The 17,569-nt window shown below is 36.9% G+C and overlaps 1 protein-coding gene across 1 annotated transcript in view; it reads right to left on the reverse strand.

Moving 5' to 3' along the window:
• Efcab3 (EF-hand calcium binding domain 3) overlaps positions 1–17,569 on the reverse strand; it is a 428,239-nt gene that overhangs the window by 227,937 nt on the left and 182,733 nt on the right. Inside the window, 11 exon segments of the mRNA XM_076935627.1 lie at positions 520–624; positions 1,682–1,735; positions 2,587–2,691; positions 4,386–4,439; positions 5,392–5,496; positions 6,112–6,165; positions 8,856–8,960; positions 9,606–9,659; positions 12,984–13,088; positions 13,618–13,671; positions 16,755–16,859. Coding sequence (XP_076791742.1) covers positions 520–624; positions 1,682–1,735; positions 2,587–2,691; positions 4,386–4,439; positions 5,392–5,496; positions 6,112–6,165; positions 8,856–8,960; positions 9,606–9,659; positions 12,984–13,088; positions 13,618–13,671; positions 16,755–16,859 — 900 coding nt within the window.

Genomic DNA, 17,569 nt, shown 5'->3' on the forward strand with positions numbered 1-17,569 from the left:
TGGCCAGTTAGATGACTCAGGGGGTAAAGGCACTGGCTATGGAGATTGATGACCTGAGTTCAGTCCTCAGGGAACACATGATGGAAAGAGACTTTTGTGCACACACACTTGAATATGATAAAAAAAAAATGTTTCCAAGGAACATAAGAAAAATTCTGAAAGTAATATGTTTAGTACTTTTGACCATGGATGGCCATGGTACTATGGATAAAATGTGTACATTAAATGCCCATGAGTTTCTGACTATCAAACTAGTAGTAGAAAAACATTAATGAAAGCATAGGATCTCTCAATCACAACCAAATGTAAATAAAGAAAATATCCAATAGATAGATAGATAGATAGATAGATAGATAGATGAATGAATGAATGAAAGAAAGGATAGGATAGGATAGGATAGGATAGGATAGGATAGGATAGGATAGGATAGAATAGAATAGAATAGAATAGAATAAGGTAGTAAAGTCCCCATAAGTGAACTTTCGCCTAAGTACCCCTGATGGCTACAGCAGGACTTACCGTCAACAGGGAGGTTCCGCATCAGGTCTTTGAACTCCTCCTCTGTGAACTCCACTCCTAGGTTGTCTAGAATATCTTTCATGTCTTTGATATTTTCTTCTTCTCCTTAAAAACAAAGAAAAGGTGACAGATTCATATGTTACTCTGAGACTAGATGATATTTTAAAATAATTATTTGTGGGGCTAGAGAGATGGCTCAGCACTGGCTGCTCTTTTCAAATGACCTGGGTTTGATGCCCAGAACCCATATGGAGGATCACAACAGTCTTTAACACCAGTTAGAGAAGATTTGATGCCCTCTTCTGATTACTCTGGGCACCAGACATACATGGGGTCCACAGGCATATATGCAGGCAAAACATCCATACACATGAAACTAAAACTAAAATATAAATGAATAAATACATTTTTTGTGTCAGGTGCCATGGCACATGCCTCTAATCTCATCACTCAGTAGATGGAGCCAAGAGGACTGAAAGTTCAAGCCTAGCCTGGTCTATATATAGTTTGAGGCTAGCCTATGCTATATAGGGAAAGCCTGCTTTAAAAAGATAAAATGGGGGACTGGAGAGATGACTCTGGTTAAGAGTGTTGACTAAGCTTCCAGAAGACCTGGGTTCAATTCCTAGCACCCACATGATAGTTCACAACTGTCTGTAACTCCAGTTCCAGGGGACCCAACACCCTCCTATGGAAACACCAATGTGCATAAAATGAAAAGAAATAAATTGTTAAAAACAACTAAAATGAATAAATAGAATGAGCAATGTGACTATTCAGTGTTAATATCAACTAGTAAAGGAACCAAAGTGCAGACCGCACCTAAGTGCTTCTAATTAGAAAGATGTGGGTCTCTTACCCTTGTCCTAGTAAATCGGGTGACTTCAAATGGACATCAAGCATAGCACAGAGTTACGCATTTATTGAAGAATTCAGTTTATATTTTAATTGTCTGGATAATTTTATTATCAGAAGCTGAATGAGTTTGTTACTCAAATTATGAAGTCTATATTTTTATTAAATGCTACTTCATAATTTATAATTTTATATTTTAAAAGTGTAACTATAGTTAAATATAAGCAAAAGTAGAAGAGAATAGAGAAATCAGGATAGTTATTCAGATAAAAGTGACAGCCTTGGATTCAGAAAATTAATTTCTCACCTATGAGAGTGTTTACTTCCTTCATCAAGTCTTGGAAATTAACTTTCCCATCACCTATAACAGATATTAGGATATAAACATTGTCAAAGAGAAAATATGCAAATGAAGTTTACTTGACCTACAAAATTATCCATATTCTGTCTGAAAATCATTTTTCAATTTTAATGATCAGCTCGTAGGAAATCATGACATATTAGTAAAAGGCACCCTGTTCCCTGGTCTTAACCAGGAAGCAACTCTAAGGATGTCAATGTTAAAATAATAACTTGTTTTGTATGTTTTTCTAATTATTATCGTGTTCTACTATTATGACATTAATTACGAAGAATACATGAACTAAAATGCTGATTAAAAGAGAAATATTTTTAGATGAAACTAAGCTTGTGCAGCTTACAAAAACCATAACTATTCCGATGGGGCAATAAAAGGTGAAACACATATATGCTGAACACTGCTGTACACGAGACCCTTGCAAGCTCAAGCCAGACCAAGCCACTGAGGCAACCTGAAGTTGGTCCATTTCCATTGCACGTTTGCAAGGCTAGATTTGATGATGCTACTTTTTACTTACTTGTTCTTTATTTGGAAACCTTACTGGAGGGGATGCTCACCCCTCTCTGGAACTCTCTTTACTGTGGCATCTCAGCCTTCCTTCATCAGTTGGCTTCTGCTGTGTGTTTTGAGCGCCTAATTTGATGGTCTGTCTGTCTGTCTCTTCTTTTCTTTTGCTTTAGACTATAATATACTTAATAAATTCTAATAATCAAATCCAAGACAGAAATTTGTGCTTGAAAATGAAAATAACAATATTAAGAAAACTCAACAAGGCACACAAAAAAAAGTCCAATAAACCAGTTTGCAAGCGGTACTCTACAGAAGGCGGAGTTGGCAACTCTAAAGCTCACCTTTATCTGGTAGGTTTGCTTTCAGAAGATCAAGCTCCTTTTCAGTAAGTTTGATTCCCATGTTTTCCAGGGTAGTGTTTATTTTACTTTGTTTAACTTTTCCTCCTTAGAAAGAGAGATATATTAAAGTGAGAGATATTTTAAATATTAGAAATATATTAGCTGCATTATATTAAAATACAAAGTAAAGAAAATACAATGCATTTCTAGATACTAATACTGCTTTTAAATATGAATGAACGTTTAGAACTCTGTATTAAATAACTTTACATTTGTAAAACCCATATAATAGTTTATAAAGTTGTTATTGAAAACAATGAAATGCATAGCAGAGGAACTTTGAAACAAGTAGTATTTGCTTTCACAGATATTTCAAGATTTCAATAGACCTGGCTTATTCTTATTTGAAGATAGTTTTTAAGTAGAGATTATTAAAAATTGAAAAAGTTGTATTTAAATGTGGTTTAAAAACACATACCTGTCCCTATAAACTCCCTGAGATAACATCAGAGAGCTCATGTTCTGAAGCTGAACATGAGTTGGGGCTGAGAGTGTATAGAGAAGAAAATGAAATTGTAACCATGCACAGGTACACATGCCCATGAACACAAAATAATTTTAAAATTGTAAACTAGGGAGCCAAAAGAGAAGATAGGTGTTGGTTAGCATGGGACCCATGGGACAAGAGAGCCACCATGAAAGTGACTAGTGAGGCTCCTGGCTACTAATGCTTCATTTAAATTTTTTATGTACATTGGTGTTTTGCTTACATGTATGTCTATGTGAGAGTGCCAGATACCCTGGAACTGGACAGTTGTGAGCTACCATGTGGGTGCTGGGAATTGAACCTGGGTTCTCTGGAAGAACAGCCAGAACTTTTAAACTAGTGAACCATCTCTTCAGCCCCAAAGTGCTTCATTTTTAAACAGTGACATTCAATTTACTTAGTGATAATATTTTCAAATTTAAAACTGTGAAGCATCATGAACTGTCACACTAAGTTCTTTAAGAAATATTCTGGCTGTCTTCTTCCAAAAGGCCTAAGAATGCCAGGAAGCATTTTGCCTCCAAAGGAGCATTTTTGCTTTAGCTGGAGAAGCATCCTTTCTGCATCTTCTCAACAGGGGTCAAATGTAGAGCTTCTAGTTCTTTAATCAGCCCCAAATTCTTCCCCCCCCCCCCTTTTTGAAGAAATTACTGGGAAGCTCAGAGGGGGCAGAAACACCTTAGTTATAGCCTTAATATATTTGTCCAGTTTTCCTTAGTTGAATGTCACTAAAAACATGTTCTAGTTAAAGAAATCACAATAAAAGAATGGACCTCATTCTACCAAGCTCATCAGGTAAAGGCACATGCCACCAATCCTGACAACCTGAGTTCAACTCCTAGGACCCACGTGAGGGATGGAGACAACCAATTCCTACAAGTTGTCCTCTGACTTCCTCGTGCACACCATGCCCACAAACACAAGATAAGATCCTTGAAGAAGAAGACAGTGCTTAATATCCCTGACACTGGGCGTGGTTCATTTGGGGTCATCTGCACTTCTCTAGCTGATCAGTAATTCTTGTTATTGCTGTCATCATTTTATCTATCTATCTAGAATTCAAATGACAATTTAACAGTTTGTTTTGAAAACAATACAGGTGGTTGTGAGACCTTTCACAAAGATAACAAGAAGTCAATCATTGTAGAGGTAAGGGGCATTTTACCCTTTAGAAAAGGTAAATTCAGAAAGTATGAGATGAGAACCCCAAAACACAAGCTAGATATCAATTTTCAACCTGCTTGCTACTCACCTTTGAAAGACTTTACCCCACTCAACAATCTGTTCTTATAGATCTTCCCAGATTCTATAATGAAAAACATATTCAATGCCAAACAAAATGTGATACAGATGCTCATAAAACATACATTTCTTTCTTTCTCCTTATTATAATCATTTTTACTAATTTTTCAGAGTCATGGTCACTGTAGCATAGGCTGCCCTTGAACTTCTTGTACCTCCTGAGTGCTGGTGTTAGAGACCTGGACAAACACACACACTCAGCTATACATGTTTCTTGCTTTCAGGAAGAATTTTTTTTATTATCTGGTGAATAAATGTTTTTACACCCCAGTAAAGCCTGAAGAATTTAGAAATGAGAACTATTTCTCATTTGGTAGCTTGGTAGAATGAGTTCCATTATTTCATTATGATTTCTTTAACTAGAACATGCTTTTAGTTCTAGTTATTTCAGTCTCAGACTATGCAATTTTGACACCTGAGATGATCTTTATTTATTTTAGAATTCCATACATGAATGCATGTGTTTTAATCACATCCACCTGTTTTGAGCTTCCATGTTCTCCTCTTAAGTTTATGTCCTTTTGCTCTATAGTTGTTATTGTCATGGATACTGCTGTATATGTCCAGTCAGTGTTGCACACATGCGTGGGCACAGTGTTGGCTACTTGAACACAGGCAACCTAGCAGCAGGCTTGTCCTTGAAGAAAATGAACTCTCCTACCCTCAGTGGTCATCAGCAGCCTGTAGCTCATGAGCTCTCAGTAAAATAGCTGTCTGCCTCCGAGCCAGTTTTAATAGGCTAAACTATGCTGATGCTCATGTCCTTTTTGGCTTTTCCCACCTGATTCTAAAACGTCCTTCTATCAGCCACTTCCTTTTGTTTTTCTTCCTAGACTAGTCTTGCACCACTCACTCTATGCACAACAAAACTTTACGTATACAATGTTTAAGATACTATGCATTAAAAAAGAAACTCCCCACAGCCCTATAAAGCTAAGCCCCCATCTAGAGCTCACCATCAACAGGCAGGCTACTTATCAGCTTCATCCGCTCTTTATCTGTCAGCTCAAGGCCCATTTTTTCCACTATATCCGAGAGATCCCGCATATCAACCTTTGGTCCTTTAAAAAATGTAAAATATCATCACCCCAAACATTAGAGAATAATTATTTCAAGAAGCAACGTAATGCTAAAGAGGGTTTTTTTAACCTGAAGGAAAATAAAAAAAAAAATACATGTATATACAGAATCAAAAGGAATCATGCACCATATTTACTGGTTTATGTAGAAATGCTGGAATGTATTTTATGATCTGAGGATGAGTCAAAGGAGAGGGAAATACATTTTATCTGAATGACTGCTAATTAAGCTATCAGAATCAGTTCATTTGTGCATCTTATCAGAGAGCACTGCATGTTGTCTTTCTTTATAGTTTTTACTAAATTATGTTATTTGCCCTTGACATAAATAACAACTGTCTTTTCTGGTTGTTACTTGATGTAGTCCGGTCTGGGTGTTTGTTAATAATGCTGAAGTAAACAACACTGCCAGAATAAATGCCCTAGGAAACTGACATTTTTAATGTTCTATACATTTTACCAGCAAAAGGGAAAAGTATAAAACAAAAGCTCCCATTTTATCAAAATGAAATCAAGACAGATCGGAGCTAGAAGAGTAGACCAAGCTGTTTGAAACTACACTTCTGCATAAAGCCTGAGGGTCTGCTTCTCACTCACCTGTGAATGTGTTTAATCCCTTAAACAATTTCTTCATTGCAACTTTCCCATGGACTACAAGAAATTCAAGAAAAGAAATATATCACATGACTCAAAAATGGCAAGAGGAAAATATTCTAGCAACATATTTGAGAATTTCTGCAGCTTTACCTCCTTCATAAGGATGGGCCAAAATAAAGAAACAAACTGCCAAAAATTTAACAATTTCAGCCATGTGACCACCATTTAGTTCTACAGTAACTTGAACTTTCCTCATTCAAGGGGTAAGACTCAGAGGCATTTATGCTAACTAACTTTTACTTAGATCAGACCACTAAAACAGGGTTTCGGTCTGTTTTATACTACTTAATAATTTTAGGAAATTACTAACCATTTGCTCATGTCATACATTCTTAATCAGTGTCTACCTATTTTTCCAGGCAGATTCCTTTATTCGTTTGAAGTGTAAGTGATAACTATTAGGTGCTTCTGGGCAGGAAGATTATACTTACTGCCCCATTAATATCTGATCAATAAAAAGCATACCACTGCTAGAAGTAATTTAAGGTAATTCCTCTAATAGGTATAAAAATTAATATAGTCAGAATAAAATTAGAGACTGGTCTTGTGGGGAAGAGACAGAGAGAGGGAGGGACACAGTGAGAGAGAATTATTGCCTTTCTAGTAGTTAATAAAAGGACAATAGCTCATTCCATGGCAGCAATGTAAATCATATAAAAGGAATCATGTATCTCCAACAAACACTTGAAAATGTTTCATAAGTAGCACCTCAGCAGTAAATTAGTGAGGCTCAGTAAGAAATAGATGTATATTTATACAAGATTACTGTAAATGTTAATAACTAATGGAAACAATTCATTAAGATTTTGATGACAATACATAATTTTGACTTGATCTTATCTTTCTAAAAATAAATACATGCCTCCCCTAAAACCCAGGCACTCTAGAGCATAAACTTCTACATATCTATCTGTGAGAATTCTATAAACTTGTACATATCTATCTATGGGAATTCTATAAACTTGTACATATCTATCTGTGGGGAATCTATAAACTTGTACATATCTATCTATGGGGATTCTTTGACATGCACATCACAAGACACACTTCTGGAAGGAATCATTGTAACAGTGAGAACTGGGAACAATGAAGATATCTGCTGAATAGAAAACCTATAAATCGATTGCAGCATACTCATACAGTAAAATGTTATATAGCAATAAGAAAGTATTACTTTTGTGTTATTTGGGGGCATTTGGGATTCAATATTGAAGTAAGTTCCAGAAAATTTGCGAGACATTGTAAGATAAGATTTTAATAAAACTCACAAATAGTTAAATGCAGATCTATTTTGAAATATTGTTCAGGAACACATGCACACATATCTGAAACATGTGCTTTCAAAACAAGGGGCCTATAAATGCAAAATGTAGCACAGCAGTTTACTGGCAAAGGTATGAGAGGGAGGAAGATCCCATGCAATGCAAGAGGCACTGTTCATATGTAATGCTTAAGTCGCATGAAGGAATTACAGCTTTTATTTACAAATACTTCATAATGCACATTGTATAAGGCATAATTTTACATTTCAAAATGGCATATGTCAAGCCATGTATTCAGTATCAACTGTATTCACACCATGTGAATAACTTAGCATAACTCCTGCCAATCATTGGTAGAACATTTGGCCAGGACTTAAGTGTTCATGGCCAAAAATTAGTCAGCAAAAGTGTGACATTGTCGATGAAATTCATTTTAGTTACTTTTATATTGCTCCATCCAAACATGTCTTTTATTGTCTCACTTTTTACATCTTAAGAAACCTGGATGATTTGAACAAAGTTGAAAAAAATACATTTAGATAAATCCTGAAATGTAATTATTTTTCCATGTTTGAATTTTTGCAATGTAAGCATTTTTCAGTATTTAACACATAGTAAACATATTCACAAAACACAAGTAATACTGTTAGAATAAACAGGTACATTTACAGAATGTATCTGAAAATAACACATATCCTTGAAGGCCACAGTCATCAGTGGCATAGATGGAATGACACAGCACATGGTCACAATGTTTCATATGCTTCTGTTTTACTCATTTGTGATGAAACTACTCTGTGATCTGATACACTTAAGAGTAACCACCATCCAGGCCGGGGCAGCTGGAGCCCAAGAATACAATGCTTAGACCAGGATGCTCAGAACAGATTAGTGGGCCAACCATGCTGGTGAGAATCCTCCAGGGTCCTTGTCCTGTGCCAGGATTTGCCATGGCTTCATGGCAAAGACATGTGCCCAACCTATTATGCTCTCCCGTTCCTTGCTTTGTCTCCTCGAATGGTGGCAATGTCTAGATTACATGGGATTAGTGATTTGGAAATGGTCATGTGGATGGATGGGGCACTTAAATCCCTCCTACCCTTAGCATTCATTGCTTCCCATTGTCATTTTCTATGCACTTTATCATTAACGTTTTAATTGTACGACCACTCTCAGATGTCTTCTACATTTTTCCTTTTCTCCAGCTCTTCCCATTCCAGTAGAATACCTGAATAAACTCAGCTTACCAGTCAAGTGACAAGAACTGTCTCAGGAATGAAAAAAATGAGGTTATCACCTCCTTTTATATTTAAAAAATTCCAGCTGTGTTTGATGGACATTTAGGGGTAAACATTGACTACCTGACATAAGCGCACAAATTCCAGATTTTCTGAGTGACTTCTGAACATCCTAAATGCTCACCATCGGCAGCCAGGCTCTGCTTCAGATCCTCGATTTCATCGTTTGTGAGCTTCCACCCCATGTTTTTCAAAACTATGTCAAGTTTATTGAGATTAACAGTCCCACCTAGGAAAATCAAGAGGAACTAGTAAAATTTCATGGATTCTAATTCCCAAATTCTTCATTTCAATTATGGTTTCCAGTTTTAATGAGACTATTTAGGCTACAAAAAGTCAATAATGAACTTTTAAAAATGGGATATATTTCCTCAGTTTGAACTGTGGTGGTATATTTAGAGACCTCCATGGAACAGCATAAAGTCTCATCAAGGTGAACTCAAGGTCAATGGCTTCCTTCCTCTTCTCTCTTCCTGGCAGTAGGGATTGAACTCAAGCCCTTACTCATAGAAGCCAAGAACTCTACCACTGAGCTACAAGGCTAGCCCCACTATTAATTTTCAAATAGGCAGTCATCAATTTGATTTGTACTAATATAAGTGTCATCTTTTTATTAATAAGTAGTTCTGTCATGTTTACTTTATAAGATTATCATGTTTACTTTATAAGATTATCTCAACTCCTACCTAAATTGTTCCCTTTGCTTCCCATTCTTATATGACTTTCTTTTACGACAAATATGAATGTAATAAAAAAGTAAAAAATCCAATAATGTTAACTTTTTTGGTAACAAAGGCAATTAACAAAGAAAGATAAATTAAAATGTATGCAAGTTGATGGGTCTTTTCCAATTTTTTCTATGCACTTCACTTACGATTAATAGACTTCAAACCATCCATTATCCTGTTCTTGTGGACTTTTTTTTTAGCTACAAGAAACACAAATCAGATCATACATAAATGAATCATGTAGAGAGTCACTAAGGCAGCAAAAGTCATAATTTAAGGTAAAAAAAAATTAGTAAACTGTGGGACATTGGTTCTCCCCTTCTACCATGTGGGTACGGGGGAAAGAACTCTGTTCATTAGGCTTGGTGGCAAGCACTTCTACCCTCTAAGCCATTTTGATGGCTCCCCACCTTCTATTTTGAGACAACATTGCTGAACCTGAAGCTTGCCATTGGCTAGCCAGTAAGCTGCCTGTCCCATCTCTGCTCTCACTGTGATATTAAAGCTTTAGCACACACTGCCATGCCCTTCTTTTTATGTGAGTACTAGAGATTTGAACTCAGGTTCTCATACTAACACAATCCTAGTTACTTTTCTATTGCTATGACAAATCACAATAGAAAACCAAGGTAACTTATAAAAGATGTCATTTAATTTGGGGCTCACAATTTTACACAGAGTTCATGACCATCATAGGAAGGAGCATGGCAATAGGCAGGCAGGCATGGTGCTGAAGCAGTAGCTGAGAGCTCACATCTTGAGACACAACCGTGAGGCAGAGTGAGCTAACTGGCAGTAAAGCTCACCCCCAGTGATATACCTCCTCCATCAAAGCCACACCCCATAATCCTTCCCAAAAAGTTCCACCAACTAGGGAACAATTATTCAAATGTACACCTACAAGGGCCATTTTCTTTTTAATCACCACATATGACAAGAGTTTTACATATCTCTCCAGACCATGGTTATAATTATTTTTAAGATGAAATTGTATTATTCATTTCTTTAAAATTATTGACAATTTTTATCCTCTACAAGCCACATACTTTATAAATTTGTATATCATATATGGTGATGCTTATTTTTAGATGAATCTTTTTGAAAAACTTTTTTTAATTTTTAAAAAGTTATTTTATAGATTAATGAGATAAATAGATACCCCCACAAAACCAGGCCCAATTATAAATAAGATGAATAACAATTGACATCCAGGGAAGAGAAATCTCCCTGAGAATTCCCTTCTTTTTCCTTTCCAGGTAAAAATGAATCACCCATGATGTCTGCTGTTAGGAGTTCTAATCCTGATACTGGCCTCTGAACTTATACTACTCAGACCTTTGATGGGCCTTTGACAAGGACATCAAACAGCTAGAGATTGACATCACTAATCTGAAGAAATCCCTCATTTCGCTGTCTGAAGCGATCTCCAAAAATTGCAAAGGACTTTATTGGACTTGATTTTCTCTTTTACAATAGAAAAAGACTGTGTACAGCTCTAGACTGTGTATAGCCCTTAAAGAAGAATGCTGCTTTTACATAGACAAAACAGGGATGATTAAAGAGAGCATGAAAAAGGCCAGAGAAAGTCTTGAGAAAAGACAGAGAAAGAGAAAAAGAAAGAGAAAGATGAGAGCTGGCACAAGAATTGGTTTTCAACCTCTCCGTGATTGTCAACCCTACTTCCTTCCACCTTGGGACCATTAATTGGGTTATTTTTGCTTATTTCTTTTGGTCCCTGGGCCTTAAATAGGCTGACTAACTCTGTAAAACAACAGATAGATAATCTGATAGCAAAATCAATTCAGATACATTGTCATAAGTTAGCTATGGAGGACCATGAGACTCAAGATAAGATTGTTACTCTATCCAGGGTGTTCCCAAATCCCATCTCCACCCAATCTAAATGAGGGGACTTCTGCCCCTAGACCAAGCAGAAAGGGGCCACCCAGAACCCCCTCTGACTGGTGATCTGAATTGAATTCTTGCTTAGGCTGCGAGGCTAAGCACTGCAAGGGAATATAAATAAAAGTTAAAAATATGTTTCTGGGTTCCCTGAGGGACAAGCCTGACTGCATAGGGGTTGATGTCAAAAGTATCCCCTCTCCAGGAAAAAGATATCAGGATGGGTATGGCCCCCATGCCTCACTGGACAACAACAGGAGGACTGGAGCCATTACAAAGTCTCCTTTAATTACTGGAGGTCAGGCCTCTATCCTGGCCTTGGCAAGATTAGAATTGCCACGGCCCTTCTATACTTGGAGAAGGGAGGAGATGTCAGGGGCAGCCCTGCTTATACACTGAAGGCCTAAAATCAGCCATAAGCCTAATATCAGCAATAGACCTGATATACATGCCTGCTAACACAAAATCTTGGGTCTCTGTGGAAAAACACTGAAACAGATGGCTATAAGCTATTGTAAACAGGCAGCTTTTGTGGAAATTTACCAGCCTGAGTGGTCATAGACCTTGTAAATAGGCAGCCTTGGTGGATAGTACCAACTTAGGTAAGGACAAGTGAATCATAGGCAGAGTCATAGTGACCTGTCCCCTGAACCTTTACCCAGCTGATACCCTGTTCTGAAAGATACTTGTACTCCCCCGAACATCTATGCTCCTGTGTCATCCCCTTCCCCACATCCTGCATTTTTCTGTTTATAGCTCCTGTGTTAAAAAGTAAAAATTATGATTTGATAATAATTTTTAAAAAAAAGATGACTTGGGAATCTAGTTTGTTCAAGGTCATATAGCTGGTAGTGACAGATCTGGAATTTGAATATAAATCATATTTTGGACAAAAAAGTTATTTTATGTGTCTGGGTGTTTTGACAGCATGCATGCCTGTGCACCACATGTATGCCTAGTGCCCACAGAAGCCAGAAGAGAATATCAGATACTCTGAAACTGGAGTTACAGATAGATATAAGCTGCCATATAGGTGCTGGGTATCAAATTCAAGTCCCTGGAAGAGCAGCGCTCTTAAATGCTGAACTCTCTCCAGTCCCAAAATTTACTTATTTTTTTTAATTTTTATTTTATTTGTGTAAGTGTTTTGCCTAAATGTATGTATGTGTAACTGATGTCCAAGGTGGTGGGAAGAGAGCATTGGATTCCTTAATGTATGGTTATGAGATGCCATGTGTGTATTAGGAACCAAACTCATGTCCTCTACAAGAACAATAACTGCTCTTAATCACTGAGCCATCACCCCAGCCCCATCCCAATCTTTTAACTTTTAAAAGATATTTCTCTCCTCTTTCATTGTCAGCCTTCTGATGCTCTTATAGGTTTTCAACTGTTTCATATTAACAAGTAACTGTCATCTATCTATTATCTATCTGCCTACTTTCATATATATGATATTATATATATATATATATATATATATATATTTCCATTAACATGAGATAATCTGAATAAAATTTGAAAGTATTTTGATGCATTTTTGAAAATCCTTATACACATTCTCAGAAGCAATAAAAATATACATTACAATCAAGACAACTTTAGTATTTTAAAGCACTTACAAGTGATGGGCAGGTGTTCTAGCAGCTCTTTGTGTTCCTTTTCTGTGAGCGTTATCCCCATTTTATTCAGAACATTTCCCATATCATTGACATTAATGTCTCCCCCTTGAACATCATAGAAGCAGGCAAATATTAATGTGGGGAAATTCCTCCTCCCTCCAAACACACATTAAGTTCTCTTCAGGCACAACAGCTATATTAATGCACACAAATATTCCAAAGGATCACAATTCTCACTAATTGGGACAGAAATATAATTTTTTGCTATTGTCAATGTGATAATAGACCTAGAGATGCAGTTCACAAGAGGTAAATTAGTATAATGTGGGTAAAGATTGCATTAATTTTTATCAGAATACCATTCTTCTTCTATTCTCAGTAAGAAAAATAATTTTATTTTTATGAAGACCTGTTTATAATTTTGTGTGCTAATTTAGATTTTGCAATTAGTGATAACTTATCTATCAGAAATTTGTACTGAACTAGTGCTACAATGCAAACATTCTAAACTACAATTTCAGGTAGTTCATCAACATAGAACAGAAGGAAGACAGTAGAAAAACCAATATAAAATAATAGTAAGTATAAGTATATAATTTGATATAAAATTAACTTTAGATTTATAGATACCAACCTGTAATAGCTTCTACTGTTTCTAGCACTTTGCTAAGATGAATCTTTCCATCAGCTGCAAGAAAAATCATAATTAGCACAAGAGATTAAAAGTTAAGAACTGAAGCCTATCAGATTAATCTGAATCAATAAAATTTTATCTATAATAAGAACAAGAATCTAATCTATGTTTGGTGGAGGACTGGCAAAGAAAATGTTTTATAAGTTTTATGTTCACAGAAATGTCAGAATAATAGACTAATGATGTTGGAAGGGGATCTGGAAACCCATATTTCTAGTGCAAACCCCAGGTTCTTTCCAGGATTTATGCTGTCAATCAAGTTTTCATTAGTGTGTGTGTGTGTGTGTGTGTGTGTGTGTGTGAGAGAGAGAGAGAGAGAGAGAGAGAGAGAGAGAGAGAGAGAGAGAAACAGAGACACACACAGAGAGAGACAGAAACAGAGAAACAGAGACACAGAGAGACAGAAGCAGAGATTTTCCATGTATACCCAGGCTGATCTCAACTTGCAATTTTTCTGCCTTAGCCTCGGAGCACAACCACACCAGTGACTCATCCTTGGGTACATTTTATCTGATAACTTGGAATGACTAATGATATGTGTTATTAATCTTTTGTTAATAGTGTATTTATAAACTCTGAATAAATGTTTCTATTATCTTTGAGAAAAAAAGGAATTAGTGCTAGACAGTCATGGACTTATGGCACCATTTCCTTACCAAGGAAGATTGACAACCTCTGGTGGGAGGGGCTATGAGGTCAAGGCAGTAAGATAGTGGCCTGAGGCTCAACAGTGTTGGGGTAGTTGCCAGAGTATGTCCTGGGAAGAACCTACCCAAGACAGACTTTGTTCTATTTTCCTACCAGACCTCAATTAGGCAACATGAATTCAAGAATAAACTTATGAAGAATTTTAGAATATCAAATGGTGGAGCATTAAATCTGAAACATGACATTCTTCTGAGCTTGAATTTATATTTTTTTACAGATTGTATTATATATATACATATACATATATATACATATAATATATATACATATATATATGTATATATATGTATATATATATATTCTTTACTCCAAAGACTCAATAGAAAGGTTGAATGCATAAACTATAACTCCCATTGCTTAGGCCTTCATAAAATACCTAGACCAGCTTTTTAAATATGTGATTATGAATCATAATACTTAGAAAATAGCAATCAAAGACAAGATGCCCAGTAACTAGAGTTTGAGAGATATGAGGTTGGAATAGGGTAAGGACAGAGAAGTCGAGGTCATAGAAAGAAGGAAAGTGCAACTTGCACTCTTCAAACCAGCTCCCCTACTGCAGAATTTGAGACATGTCTGGATGTAGCTCATTACAGACTTCTTCAAGAATGCCTCAGTTAGTGAAATGGGGAGACAACTCAGTCAACAAATGCTGCAAAGGCATGAGGAACTGAGTGCAGATCTCCTACACCTATGTAAGAAGCCAAGCATGCTGGGAGAGTCTGTAGTCCTAAACTGGGGAGGCAGAGACAGGAAGATCCCTGCAGTCCCCTGGCTAGCCATTCTGGCCCTGTTTGGTGAGCTCTTGGCCAGTGAGAAACTACATCTTACAAGGTGGAGATGTGATAAAGGAAGACATCTGACATCAACCTTTGGGCTACACACACACACACACACACACACACACACACGTATACACAGATACCTACACACACCTATACACACATACCTACACACACACCTACACACCTACAGACACCCCTAGACACACACATGCACCTCCACAGCTACAGACACCCCTAGACACACACATGCGCACACACACATACACACCTATATACCTACACACACACCCCTACACACTCTACACATATCCCTACACATATATCCTACATACACCCTTATATACGCCCCTACACACATACACATACCTGTACACACACACACACGACTGGATATACACCTCTACACACACACCTCTACACAAACCCTTACATACACACCCCTACACACCTACGCACACCCTAGGCACAGACAGACAGACAGACAGACACACACACATACACACACACACACACACAACTTGCTAATCAGGATCAAAACAGTTACACAGTGGCTTGGGGTTTGTTATGTAGGAACAGAATTATCTTAAGGAAGGTAATGAGGACATGGTCCTAATTAAAACTAATTAACTTGTACTCAGTAGATTTAGTTATAGTCATGTAATTTTCTTCTGTAGGTATGCTGGTTGCCTTGAAGCCAGAGTGCATGTATGGTTTAGGCAATTGTAACCTAATTTCCATTCTTTCCTGTCAGAAACAGAAATTGAGTCTGTTTCCACTGTATTCAGTCAGTCCAGTTTCCATGTATTTCTCAAGTATTTCAGGCTTATTCTCTCTCAGTTGCTTCATTTATTTCATCTTGAGCTAGAGAGAATAGCTCTATTATATTTAAACATGACACATTTTAAATGTTTTATAATAAAAAAAATTAGTTTGTTCTTTTGCTAAAATAAAATAAATAGGCAAACATCAGTCCATGATTGTTTCTGAGCTCGGGATCCTTAGACAAGTGAGCTGAAACTGGAAGGTATTCCATTTAACTGACAGATTTGGGAAGAAAAAAAAATCTAAAGAAAACCAAATTTAACCCAGTTGTGAACAACTATTGGCCATTAATCACAGGGATGACATAACACAAGATGATTCCTCATTCCAGCCAATCAGGTAAATTCTCTTGGTCTCTACAGTTAGACTGTAAATGCCTACAAGGCTATCCAGGAGTGTTATCTCTGGACTGGAGAAGCTGAGGGAGAAAGATGGTAAGTTCGAGGCCAGCCTGGGCTTCATAGTGTGACTTCATTTCAGATAAAAGAAAAAAAATGTCTGCTGTGCACACTGCTGAAGAGATTCCTCTCTGAATTCTCTCAATGTCTGTTTCTGAGGGTGGTCCAGATTTTAATGTTCAGACTCTGTTGAATTTTTCTTTAAATGTTTTAATGCATATTGTTCTTAAAATTGAGACTGTTTTTCCCCTTACCTTTGAAAAATATTTTTATATGTAAAATATAAGTAGTTAATATATATTCTGTCTCATACGCTCAGAAGGTCAGTTCTTGTCTAAAGTCCACTGTGATGTACAACACTCACCAGTGAGTGGTAGATTCTCTGTCAGACTTTCATGTTCTTTATCTGTGAGTTCAATGCCCAGGCTTTCCAGAATAGTGTCTAGGTTACTGACTTTAACCATTCCTCCTTGGGAAAGAAACAAAAAGAATTACGAAGATATTAACTAATGCTTCCAAAATACGTATATATCTAGGCCTAAATTTTTAATCTTATATTTCAGCACAACAAAAGTATACGTGTATAATTTATTTGTATTAGTGAAGAATCACTGAAAGTTAGCTCAGCCAATCAGCTGTAATCAAGCCAAGCATTTACAACAGAAACATTCTAAGATTGAAGCATTGCTTGAGACTGTGACTGTGTGCTTCAAGTTCTACGGCTTTAAAAATTACCTGTCCAATAAGGTAAGAGCATATCAAAGATAGAGTTGTCTCCATGAGGCATGAAGGAAAACACTGGGTAAGCCTTCCTCTAGAACAAAGTCACAGCAGAACGTGAGAGTGATGGCTCTAGCTCCCGACAGTCAATTCTGCTTCGCTGGCACAGTTTAAAATGTATTAAAAATTATAACCACTTTCTCCACTGGAGTATCACTGACAATACCCTTATCATCCAAAATTCTGCAAGGAACATTACTAACTGACATTATTCCAGGGGTCTGGACTGCTGGGGGACTGGCTGCAACCTGGAAGAGACTGTCATCACACACCACAAAGCAAAACTTGACAGTACTTCTCTTCGCTTCCTGTTCTCTGTGATAGATTGTGCTGAGGAGAGGAGCGGGAAGGCGCCATAGCCACAATCCACACTTTCCTCTTCACCCTTTGCTTGTTAAT

This window comes from Arvicanthis niloticus, chromosome 6, assembly GCF_011762505.2.
Source record: "Arvicanthis niloticus isolate mArvNil1 chromosome 6, mArvNil1.pat.X, whole genome shotgun sequence".
NCBI lineage: Eukaryota > Metazoa > Chordata > Mammalia > Rodentia > Muridae > Arvicanthis > Arvicanthis niloticus.